Source organism: Rhinopithecus roxellana, chromosome 6 (assembly GCF_007565055.1).
Source record: "Rhinopithecus roxellana isolate Shanxi Qingling chromosome 6, ASM756505v1, whole genome shotgun sequence".
Taxonomy (NCBI): Eukaryota; Metazoa; Chordata; class Mammalia; order Primates; family Cercopithecidae; genus Rhinopithecus; species Rhinopithecus roxellana.
This window is the reverse complement of record NC_044554.1, coordinates 105,620,453-105,632,603: the sequence shown is the minus strand read 5'-3', so window position 1 is coordinate 105,632,603 and position 12,151 is coordinate 105,620,453. Positions and strand designations below refer to the sequence as shown.

Genomic DNA, 12,151 nt, shown 5'->3' with positions numbered 1-12,151 from the left:
GTTTGTTGTCTGAACTGTGGGTCTTTCTTGTTAATGGACACATAATTGTACATATTTATGGGGTACATAGTGATGTTTCAGTACATGTAATGTATGGTGATTAGATCAGGGCAATTAGCATATCCTGCCCCCTCGCATGCTGTGCACACACCCGCCCCCCCGTGCCTTTTTTCCCAGGCTCCTACTGGCCCCCAGCCCAGGGGGTGTTATCCCCCTCGAATCATCCCACCCTGGGTGTCTGGCAGGCTTTGCAACCCCACTGCTGGGGGCCTCCGGCTGCCCTCGTACCTGCTGGCACCTCCCCTCCCCTCCCTGAGGCCACGCTGCCCTATCTCCTCCCTTCATGATGGGGTGAGCCGGGCTTTGGAGTGGGTTAGGACTGGCAGAAACAAGGTTCTGACTTGGGCCAGGGGCAGGATTTACCTCCCTGAGCCCATTGGATCCTGTCTGTGAGACACCCCAGGAGTGGTGAGGGGCGTCTCTGGGTTGGCCTCCCTTAGCACCCCCAGAGCCTGGAGCTGGTGCCCACGTAGCCCCTCAGCCTGCGCCAGCCTGCCTGACCAGGCGCCGTCTGTGCCTTGCTCTTCCTTGAGCCTGCAGTCGGTTCTGGTTCCTGGCCTCCCCACCATCTGCTGCCCCCGACACCTCCCACCCCAAGTGTGTAGGGGCAGGTTAGAATCCACACTCCTGGCCGGGCTCGGCGGCTCACACCTGTAATCCCAGCACTTTGGGAGGCCAAGGCGGGTGAATCACCTGAGGTCAGAGTTCGAGACCAGCCTGGGGAACACAGTGATACTCCATCTCTACTAAAATACAAAAAATTAGCCGGGCATGGCAGCATGCACCTGTAGTCCCAGCTAGAGGCTTGAACCTGTGAGGTGGAAGTTGCAGTGAGCCGAGATTGTGCCACTGCACTCCAGCCTGGGCGACAGAGCGAGACTCCGTCTCTTAAAAAAAAAAGAAAAAAAGAATTCAGGCTCCCTCCAGGGCGGTGCAGCATCTCATGCTGTTCTGTGGAGGAACTGGAAGTAGCAGAATACATGACGGCTGGTGGCTGTTAAACCAAACCGCCGGCAGTGTTGCAGCGTGCTCTCCCCCCAGCTGTGTGTCCCCTCCCCAGAGACTCTCACATCTGCCCCACATACCCCGCCGGGAGCCTATGCATCTGTTGCTACTCAGGAGACACAAGTGCCAAAAAAGTGAGAGAACTTGAGTTTGCAAGTTAGAGTGCTGTATGGCCTGGCAGCTTCAGGCTTCTGGGAAAGAGGGCTCTCCCCCAGCTCCCAGCCCAGGGCGGGGGTGCTGCCAGGGGCGGTCTCAGGGGCCTGGGCGGGGGTTCCCCACACACCTGGGTGCACTTATGTCTGCTGACCCTCTGTCCTTTGCTTTCTCCTAGCTGGAGATGGAGCTGAAGATGCTCAAGTCTCAGTCCAGTTCTGCCGAACAGAGTTTCCTGTTCTCCAGAGAGGAGGTAGACACCCTCAGGTATGTCCCACAGAGAGGAGGCGGACATGCCCAGGTGTGTCCCGCGGGGGAGGAAGTGGACGTGCCCAGGTGTGTCCTGGGTGGGGGGAGGCGGATGTGCTCAGGTGAGTCCTGCGAGGGGAGGGGAGGTGGGCACACTCATGGGTGTCCCCCAGGAAGGAAGTGGACATGCTCAGGCGTGTCCCCCAGTGGGGAGGTGCGCATGCTCAAGTGTGCCCTCTCCAGAGGAGGGGAGTGCAGGAGACACGTCGTGGCAGCCTCCTGTCCCCTCTTTCCAGCCTGTGGCCTTCTCTGTGTGCTCCCCCATTGGTGGTTGGAGTGAAGTCCTGCTCCTCTGCTGCCTTCCTGGAAGGGCTTTTCTTCATAAGTCACATCCCATCCGCGTAGGTTCCTCTCTGCAGGGACACTCGTCTCTGCTGGTGTGGGCCTTTCTCCAGCAGCACTTCTCCAGCCAGCGCCGACAGCGGGGGCCTCTCAGTGTCCCGATGCAGCAGGTCCTCCATCACGGGGTGGTGCTGGAGCCGGGTCCGCAGCCGCAGGGGCTGTGTGGCAGTGCTGCGCCGAGACGGCTGCACCAGAGTGTGGCTCAGAGCAGAGCCCAGGCAGTGCGGCAGCCGGGCGTGTCCAGCAGCCCTCGGGCTGTGCTTCAGACATGCTGCCAGCTCTCTACCACCGCCCTGTCCTGGGGTGCCCTCACCCCAGCTCCTGCTTGCACACCGCGTCCCTAGACCAGGGTCTGCAGGCCGGGCTGCTTTTCTAGAGCTCTCTTCCTCTCCCCCTGGCTTGTGGACCCATCAGGATCCTCAGGCAAGAGGTTTCCAGGGAGATGCAGGTGGAGCTCCTGGCTCTGCTTTAGGGCCTGTATCGGCACTGCCACTTCCAGTGTGGATTGAAAGTGGCTGTGTGTCCTGCTAGAACCCGAGTGTCCTGCTAGAATCCATTGTGGGAGGCAGTGACTGTGGGCACAGGGTGGGGTGGCAGGAGGCCATGGCTTTCCTGCACTGGCCACTCCTCTGCTCTGAGTGTCTGCAGCAGGCCAGGCCCTCGGCATCCGGGGTTTCTCCTGGTCATCAGAGGAACTGAGAAAGGGGACTGAGACATCTCTAGGGGACATCAAATGGCCCTGCAGTGAGATGGGGGTGGCGATGGGGAGAGGACACCCTTCCCTGGACACACAGCTTTGGTGTGTGGGCCCCTGGGCCCCCCGTGCCAGCCGCCTCTGCTTCGTCACCCCCACTCCCTGGGGTTCTGGTTTTCACCCGTGGATGGCCCCCTTTCTCAGGGTTGCTGAGAGTAAAGCAGGAAAAGGGATGCCTTTGGTCTGGCCCTGGCCCAGGAAGTGCTCTGCACGTGGCAGCTGTGATGCCTTCTAGATTCGAGGTTCCTCCAGCATCTCTGAAGCATTCCTCATGCATGGGCTGTGCCGTACACATCGCCCTCTCTGGGACCCACCGGAGTCTGAGCGGTTTGGTTTCCATCCGTTCAGCCGTTCAGTGTTCAGATATTGAGTGTGTGCCGTGGGCGTCTTTAGGGTCGAGCTCGGAGGCTGATGGAGTGGTGAGTGGGCGCTGACGCACTCTCCGTCTTCATCAGCATCTCCTTGTCTTGGGGACCTGGGGGCCATTCTTCACCTAGAGGCTCTGTCGTTACAGCCTGTGAGGTGCACGTGGTCCTGCGACAGTGGGTGTCTCCCCCAGCAAGTGTGTCTGCACGCGGTGTTCGGACTGATGGCGGGGTGGGGAGGGGGGCGCTGTGTGTGAGCGTGGGTATGGTGTGGGGGAAGCTGGAGACTGGGCGGGGGCCGTGGTGAGTGTGCAGTCTCTTTCCTAGGCGCGATGGGAGGCACTAGAGGCCTTAAAGTGGAAGAGTGTGGCTGGAGAAAGCACTGGCTGCCGGGCCTGGGGAGGGGGAGGAGAGTGGCAGAGGGGCAGCCCTGCCACCTGATCGCCAAGCATCAGTGCTGGGAGCCCCTCCGAAGCTGGAGTTGGCTTTTTCTGTGCAGAGATGAACAACACATGCCTCCCCCACACACCCTGACTTGCAGGAGTAGCCCTGCCTGGGGAGAAAGACCCTTGCCACACAGAGCAGCGGGCCTGGGGGCCTCAGAGAGGGGATAGTGTGTAGCGAGACAGAAGGAATGGCTCAGAAGGGAAGCCCAGGCAGGTCAGGAGCTCACCAAGGCCAAGGCTGGGTGAGATGCCGGACAGGCTTCGATGTGTGTCTGCTGTGAGAGGGGGAGCTGGGACCAGCAGCAGAGGCCACGCCTTGTCATCATGGGGGAGGGCCTCTGTGGGCGCAGGGGGAGAGGCCGTGCATAGCAGCGTGTCGGGAAGTGCTAGGCTGGTGTGGCTGGTGCTTGACCCTACAAGGTCCTGAATGCCATGTGAGGCAGGGTGGTCTCCACCGCTGTCCTCCAGTCCCCAGGAGCCATGTGGGAGGTGGTGGAGTAGGTGCTTAAATTTGGGGAGTTGCGTTGGTGGCTTCCAGCATCCGTGGAGGTTGCAGGAAGGTCAGTGTGCCCCGGCCCGTGGCCGCCCACGCGGGAGCCCACATCGCGCCGCACGGCTCCCCACTCTCGGAGACGGCGCTCTGCTTTCTGCTGGGCCTTTTGGCACCTAGAGCCTCTCGTTCTGCAGTTGATGGGAGCATGGCCAGGCGGGCGTCAGATTTGTGTGGGCTGGTATGCTTGGGGTTTATTCATTTTTACAATTTAAGAAAAGGCCTTTATCATTGATGTCTTTTACATCAAGGTCAAAGCTTGTCGTCCCCACTATTTTGTTTGGAGAAAGCAGCGATGGAAAGAAGGGCCTCTGTGGCTAACTCATGGGAACTGGGGAGACGCCGGCAGGTCGCCCTCAGCTCTCAGCACGGCCTTCTCCCAGGAGCAGCAGCCAAGAGTCTGGGGCTGGGCCTATGGCAGGCACCGTCCACCCTTCCCGGCCCGCCAGGCCTCGTAGCTCTATTTGGGAAGTCCCTTTTCAGGCCACGCAGCAGCCGTGGTCAGGATTTGGGAGCCAGTGGATCTGCTGGGTGGACCTGGGAGAGGGCCTTGGAGTGTGCAGTGACAGGGAAGCCAGGTGACACAGGCCTTTTTGTGACAGACTCGATCAGGCCCAGCGGTGAGGGCCCGTGGAGCCCAGGCTGTCTCCCTGAGCTTCTCGGGAGAGAGGTGGCTCGGCGGAGCATGCAGGTGAGGCCTCCTGCTCAACCGGGGCACAGGCCAGGCTGTTTTTCTCTGTGTACTAAGCACACGTCCTTCCAAGCTTTCTCTTCCAGAGCTCCTCCTTCCTGGGGCATCCCTGCCCCTCCTGGCAGGGTGGCCTTCTGCCCCACTCCACCCCGTCCTCGGCCTCGGCAGATGCAGTGTTCTCAGGGTCGCGTCGCCGAGCCTCAGTTTCCTGTTGTGGCTGCAGTGGGATTGGTGCGTCTCCGGGAAGCATCCGTATTTGCAGCTCACCGTCGTCCTGAGTGAGGGCACGTGTGTCACGGCTTGTGCTTAGTTTTCCTGGGACCACCGCAGGCAGCCCTTCTGGCTTGCGGGTGGGACAACAGGGGCCCTGGCAAGCTGCAGACCCTGCCCCTGAGGAGAGTGTCTCGGATGCCGGGCACACATGGCCACCCCCTCCCCAGGGAGGAGACGCTACGGTGTTGAGGCCAGAGGCCTCCCTGTCATCTTGCTCTCCGTGCAGCTCTCGAGGGCTGGGGAGCCGGTGAGGAGATGAGAAAGGCTTTCTGCCTTGGATGAAACCCATTTCTCCTTTTAATCTGCCTCCTCCTCTTGAGTGTGAAGTGCTTTTCCTGAAGGCCTTCATGAAACATGCAAGGGGGCATTTTCTGAAGTGGTTGTTCAGAGAAAGACACAGCAGACACCCGTGGCCCTGCCTCACCCCCCACCACCCACCCCAGCTCTGTGCAGCCGCTCTGCCCTCAGCAACCATGGACGGCCAGTAGAAGAGCCCGGTGGGCACCAGGGATGGTGCAACGCCCGACCCCCCTCTGACTGCCTGGGAGGACCAGGGATGGCCCTCACACACACACTCACAGCCACACGTATGTGCGCCTGCTCTCGCCCACGTGCACACTCACATTTTCACATCCATCCATTTGTTGTATGTGAATGACATGTATCACATTGCATCGTTTTTCAACACAGAAGCTAGAGAGGGTGTCAGTGGGGATTTTTAAGAGGCAGCAGCTGAGGAGCCCTTTCAACCGGAACAAATCTGAGCTCGTCCTCTCTGCTGTCACATAGCAGCTCTAGCAAATCCTGAATGTTGCCTGTGGATTTAGCAACTGGTTAGACGCTCCCTAATTCCAGAGGCTCGCCTGTCTGCCAGCGCCGGCTAGTCACACTCCGGCCCTCGCTTCCTGGCCGTGTGATGCCTTCTGAGTCCTGGGAGGTTCTGGGGGCCCTGGAGACACCGGCCTGCCTCAGGGGACGCGAGGTGACCTGTGACCCCACTCACCCGAGGTCCCCACTCCTTCGGGCGCTCTGTGATCTCCACTCATACCCCAGGGACCCAGTGCCCAGGCCCACGTCCTTTCCAGAGAGGGCCAGGTGCTAGACTTTCAATGTTCTTTTGTGGAAATTACCATCTTTCATCCAACAAATCTCCATTAAACACAGCTGCTCTAAGTCCTCTCCTGAAGCCACGTAGAGGTAACTTGGCAGTCACTGCCTGCCAAGCTTCCAGGGCAGTGGGTTGATCTTTGAGCTCACCGTGCCCAGCCCAGGCCACCAGGGAACGTTCAATCTGGGAAAGTGGAACTAGTTTTCCCTGGTTCTGTCCTGGTCTGCAGCTGCTCCTGCCGCCCACTGTGGAGAACCTGCTGGCTGGGCCGGGTCTGGAGTACAAGTGATTGGTCCCATTGGAAGGGCAGCTGTGGCCGGAACGAGGCCACCCTCAGATGCTGTGGTCCCAGGTGGGAGGGCGTGGCCCTAAGGCCGGTGATGAACTGCCCAGCCCATCTGGGAATCAGGAGCCCAGGGCGGGACTTTGGGAGCCTTTGTGGCCTCCTTCTGCCTCCCACAAGCAGCTTCAGGAGCTGACGCAGCCAGGTCAGCAGGGTGAAGCCTGGCGAGCTGCCTCCACCTGGCTGGGCAGCACTGTCAGCAGGCCCATGACCACCAGAGCTGCCCCCAGCCCACTGCCTGGCTGCCAGTAGCGACGGCAGCCCCCGTGCCTGGTCTCTGCAGGTGGGGCCAGTGACCACAGCCAGTGAAGGCAGGTGCGCTCCCCAGGTCCAGCCTGCAGCTTGGGTCCTCAGAGCCCTGCCTGCTTGGGTCCTGTGCCCCGGACCTGCTTCTTCCTCTCTGAAAGCCTGCCCACCCCCATTGGTCTCCAGCATCCTCAGGTTGCCCACACGCTCTGGCCAGAGCCCGCTCTGTGTGCTGCTCTGGGCACTCCGGGCCTTTCCTTCTAGCGTCTCATGCCCTTCCGCTCTCGAGAGCTTTCTTGGCTCTGTTCACTGATTATTTCCTCTCCCCTGCTTTCTGTGTCTTCTTTCTGAAACTGTTATTTGGATGTTGGATTTTCAAATAGTTTTCTCTCTCTTAAATCTTTTTGATCCTATTTTCCTTCTTTTTGTTCTGCCTTCTGTATTTTCTCAGCTTTGTTAACCTGTTCTTGTTTTATTTGTTGCCATACTCTTCGTTTCCTGAGAGTCTGTTTCTGTTCTCTGAGGATTCTTTCATAAATGAAACATCCTGTCGGTGTTCACGAGGGCAGTGGGGTCACTGTGTCTTTGATGTTAATAATGGTGCTTTTTAGAGTTTTCTTCTCCGAGCGAACCCTGTTCTCTGTTGCTCTCAGTTGCTATGTTTCTGCCAGCGCTGGACCTTCCCCTTTTTTTCTAGATGATTTCCTTAAGTGTTTGGTGGTCCCAGCTGCCTGTGCCAGAGTGGGTTTGCCTTGTGCTTCTCCGCGGAATCCGGCTGGGCCTTCCACTGGGAGCCCTCGGAAGGGGCCTCTGGTCTTTCCTCTCAACCTGGGAGACTCTGGTGGGGGTGCCTGTGCTGCCAGCTCCTGGGCGCTGAGCAGGGAAGCGTGTCACCAATGCAGGACTCCTCTTTTGGTGGGGCACCCTGCCCGTGCCTTACCTAAGGGCCTGTCTCAGCCTGGAGATCTTACGCAGAATGTGCAGAGTGACATGCAGGCTCCTGCCCTTCACTCCCAGAAGCAGAAGCCAACAGAGTGCCCTGTCCCCACCCAGCGGCGTCAGCGTGGCCTCTCGGGGAGCGCGTCTCCTGCCCCAGCCTGCGGCAGCTGGCACTGCTCCTGTGTGTGTGCTGGGCAGGGTCAGCAGGGCTGATGGCAGGGACCTTGGTGCCACTCGGCAGAGGCAGGCCCAGCTCTGGCTCTCTGGTCCAGCAGTGTTGCAGTGCCCAGCAGGGACCAGAGCCTCCACCCCACCTGGCACCAATGAGGCAGAGCAAGATGTGGGGGGTGGTCTTCAACCCCCAGGACCTCATGTCAGAGGCTCAGCAGGGCCTTCCCTGCACCCTGCAGCAGGGAGGCTGTGGGCTGCCTTTCATGCCTCCTTCCGTGGTGTTGGCGAGACAGGCAGAGGCCCACTGTCTGTGGCCCTCATATGCCTGGTACACATTCCCGCTCTGGGGTGAGCTCGCGCGTGCCTGTCTGCGGCCCTCGTGAGCAAGTGCACATTCCCTGCTCTAGGGGCCCAGCTTGTACCCGCCTGTCCATGGCCCTCATGAGCAGCTCCATGTCCACACACTGCGTGTGCCAGGATGGTGTCCCCCAGGCCTGTGCAGGGGCAGAACTCCCACTCTGCCCCCAGCTCTGGCATTCCTAGATGTATACGAGCCAAACAACAGTTTCAAAACCCAGGATGCAGAAGTGGCTGGGATGAACAGAGAATCGGGCAGATCTACATTTACAGTTGAGAACTCACACCTTACCCTCCGCGACTGATGGCACTGAGCATCCCCATCAACCCACAGGACCTCATCAGTGTCTGTGGAACGCGGTGTCCGAGAGCAGAGGACTGATGCCTCTGCGTTCACCCTGGACAGTCATGACAGATCACATCACCGGTCATCAAAGAGACTCCAGTAAACTCGAAAGAATCGAATTCACTCAGACTGTGTGCTGTGAGTGTAATGAACCCAAACTAGATGTCAGTAACAGAAGAACAACAGGCAAGTCTCTAAGCATTAGAAAATTAGCAACACATGTCTGCATTGCCCGTGTTGGGGAGGAAGTCTTCCGGTACAAATAAGTATACTGAGCAATCGTGGAGATATACACATCTGAGGAAGTGGGGTCCAGCCAGACCGGAGCTGAGAAGGAAGTACGTCACGCTCAGTGTTCACGTTGGAAAAGAGGAACGGTCTCTAATTTATGTTCCTACCTCAAGAACCTGGAGAAAGGGGAGCAGAATAGCCCAGAACAAGCAGGCTGAAGGAAATAACAGTGAGCAAAAAGCAATGAAATTGAAAAGAAAAAAAATAGAGAAAATTATTAAAACAATAAGCTGGGGCTTTTTTGAAAAATAATTCAATGAAATTGATAAACCTCTAGCGAATTTGACAAATATAAAAAGACACCACCAAAGTCATCAATATCAGCCATGAAATAGGGGCCATCACTACAGGCTCTGTAGCCATTAAGCAGACGGTGTTACGCCACAAACAACTTGAAGCAGCAGACTCACTCCTCAAAACCCACAAGCCATCAGACTCAGCCAAGATAAAATAGGTTATCCGAATTATCTTGTAAATTCTTTATAAAAAATTGAAGTCATAAAGATGAGAAGGATATCCCTAGGCCCAAATGGTTTCCCTAGAGAATTCTACTGACCAGTTAATAATTAAGATCAGTTTGACACAGAAAATTGAAGACATTGCCAGGGTTTAGGGGCGGGGGTGCGTGTGTGTACACAAGGACAGCGGGGCGAGCCTTCCGGTGTCAGGACAGGCCTGTGTCTGGACGGCGGTTGTGGGCGCACACATCCACACATACGAAAGATTGTGTGGGAGTAGACGTGGAGGGAAGTGCCTGTGAGCTGGCGGGAGGCGAGCAGTCTCTGGATTGTACCCACATTAGTTTTCCTGTTTTTGATATTGCTATTTCAGTTCGTTACCATCAAGGGAGACTGGGTAAGGAGGACATGGACCTCCTTGCACGTTTCCCACAAATAGCTGTGAATCTGTGACGAGGTCTTCATTCTGTTTTAAAGGTCTCCAGCCAACCCTGCAGTTCCAGCGCTCCCTCCTCCCTGCTTCCAGAAGTCATTGCTGGGGTGGGCATCCCCGAACCTGGGGAGCTTGTGGTGTCAAAGTTTCTTGGCTGTTCCATTGCTGGCTCAGGATTCAGCGTTTTTGGGGTCGTTGGCCACTCGTCTGTCTGGAAGCTTTCCAGCTTCCATTCTAAACGTTATTTGATGTTGTGCCTTCTTTTATTTTCTTTGTCTTCAGGTAAATGCCTCAAAAAATGTAAGCAAAATATTTACTCTTGTTTTACCGGGATTTTGAGAGAGATTACACTTAACTGCACATGTTTAAGCCACCATCTTTAACTGAAGTCTTTGATGATTTTTCCATTATATATATATATATATTTTTTTTTTTTTAAGTGAAACACGTTATTTGCATCCTGTTTCTCCACTATGTATTATAACATAAACACTTCCCCATGTTTTTATAGGTTTTTGTAAGTCTTAACGTATAGTTGATTAACCCCTTTTGGAGCTTGAGTGGTTTCGAGTTTTCACCTAGTGAGAACAAAGGTGAACTGTTGGCTATGTTTTGACTTCTGTGCGAGAGAATTCTGTGTGTCTGAAAAGACCGACTGTAGCCTGTGGGAGCCTGGCTGCACTGAGAAATCCCATCCTTTGTGTTTCTTAGTGGTGATGGCAACAGCCCCCAGCAGCAGTGATGGCCGCGATTGCAGTGAGAGGCAGCTGACGTTTGTGCAGGGCTCGCTGTGGGCCCAGCACGGCACTGCATGCATCTCCACGCAATTGAGTTCTAACTACGGGCCTGAGAAGGGTTTTTTTTTTTTTTTTTTTTTGAGATGGAGTCTCGCTCTGTCGCCCAGGATGGAATGCAGCGGCCGGATCTCAGCTCACTGCAAGCTCCACCTTCCGGATTTACGCCATTCTCCTGCCTCAGCCTCTCGAGTAGCTGGGACTATGTTAGCTGGGACTACAGGCGCCCGCCACGTCGCCTGGCTAGGTGTTTTTTTTTTTTTTTTTTTTTTTTTTGTATTTTTTAGTAGAGACGGGGTTTCACTGTGTTAGCCAGGATGGTCTTGATCTCCTGACCTCGTGATCTGCCCGTCTCGGCCTCCCAAAGTGCTGGGATTACAGGCTTGAGCCACCACACCCAGCCCTGCGAAGGGGTTTAAGGATATTTTCTGTATTGAGGTAGAACTCGCACACCGAAGGGCTCGCTGGCACTGCATGCATCTCCACGCGATTGAATTCTAACTGCGGGCGTGAGAAGGGGTTTAAGGGTATCGACTGTATTGAGACGCAACTCGCACACAATGGAAGGGATTCATTTAAACGTGAGTTCATGGTCAGCGAGTACCAAGGGCGGGCGGTGGTACTCTTATCCAGGGAGCAGATCATAGAGGCTGTGTTATCTTCAGAGTTTTAAAGCAATAATTAAAGCAAATAAAAGTGGATGTACTTCTTATCACCACATGCCTGCAGTTCTAAAGAATACCAGCAATAATCTGCACCTGCACCACCATTCCCCGACCAGATGCCACAGGGTCACGTTTCAACAAATGTATGCACAAGTGTGCAACCACCACAGTAAGATATAGGACATAGCCCAGCAAGTTTTAAAATTTTTTACCTTTAAAATTATATAGTAGGCTGTGTGTGGTGGCTCACGCCTGTTATCTCAGCACTTTGAGAGGCCAAGGCAGGCGGATCACCTGAGGTCAGGAGTTGGAGACCAGCCTGGCCAACATGGCGAAACCCCGTCTCTACCAAAAATGGAAAACTTAGCTGGGTGTGGTGGTGGGCACCTGTAATCCCAGCTACTTGGGAGGCTGAGGCACGAGGATCACTTGAACCCCGGAGGCGGAGGTTGCAGCGAGCCGAGATCGCGCCACTGCACTCCAGCCTGGGTAACTAAGACTGTCTCAAAAAAAAAAAAAAAAAAAGAAAAAGTAAAAAATAAAATTATATAGTAAAATTAACTTTTTTCTTATAGGATACAGCTCTATGAATTCTAATCACCCCATAATCAGAGTGCAAAATAATGTCATCACTTCCGGAGTCCTCCATGGTCCCCGTTTCCATTCACCCGGCCACACAGGGGCCTCTGGCAACTGCAGATCTCTGCTCCACTCTGTGGTCCAGCTTTTTCCAGCCAAACCCTACAACATGCAGTCTTTTGAGACTGGCTCCTTTCACTCAGCACAGCGCCTTTGAGATCCATCCAAGTTGTTTGTGTATAAAAGTCAGTTCGTTTTTTACTTACGTAGCTTTCTCCTACGTTTCGAGGTCAGGAGGTATGAGTCTCCACCGTGGTGGTTCTTTTTCAGGGGCGTTTGACTCCACTGACAGGTAAACAGCGTGCAGTCTTCTTCTCCCTGACACAGATGACTTTACATTTATTTAGGTTTTCTTCCATTCCTTTTAGCAATGTCTGGCAGTTTTTAGGGTACAAATCTTATACCTCCTTGGG

General features: G+C 55.5%; 1 protein-coding gene across 6 annotated transcripts in view; it reads left to right on the top strand.

The window, feature by feature from the left end:
* MAD1L1 (mitotic arrest deficient 1 like 1) overlaps positions 1-12,151 on the top strand; it is a 412,602-nt gene that overhangs the window by 249,239 nt on the left and 151,212 nt on the right. For all 6 annotated transcript variants that reach the window (XM_030932978.1, XM_010366657.2, XM_030932977.1 and 3 more), the window contains exon 15: positions 1,397-1,485. In XM_030932978.1, the coding sequence (XP_030788838.1) occupies positions 1,397-1,485 (89 nt within the window). The remainder of the gene's footprint in view (positions 1-1,396; positions 1,486-12,151) is intronic.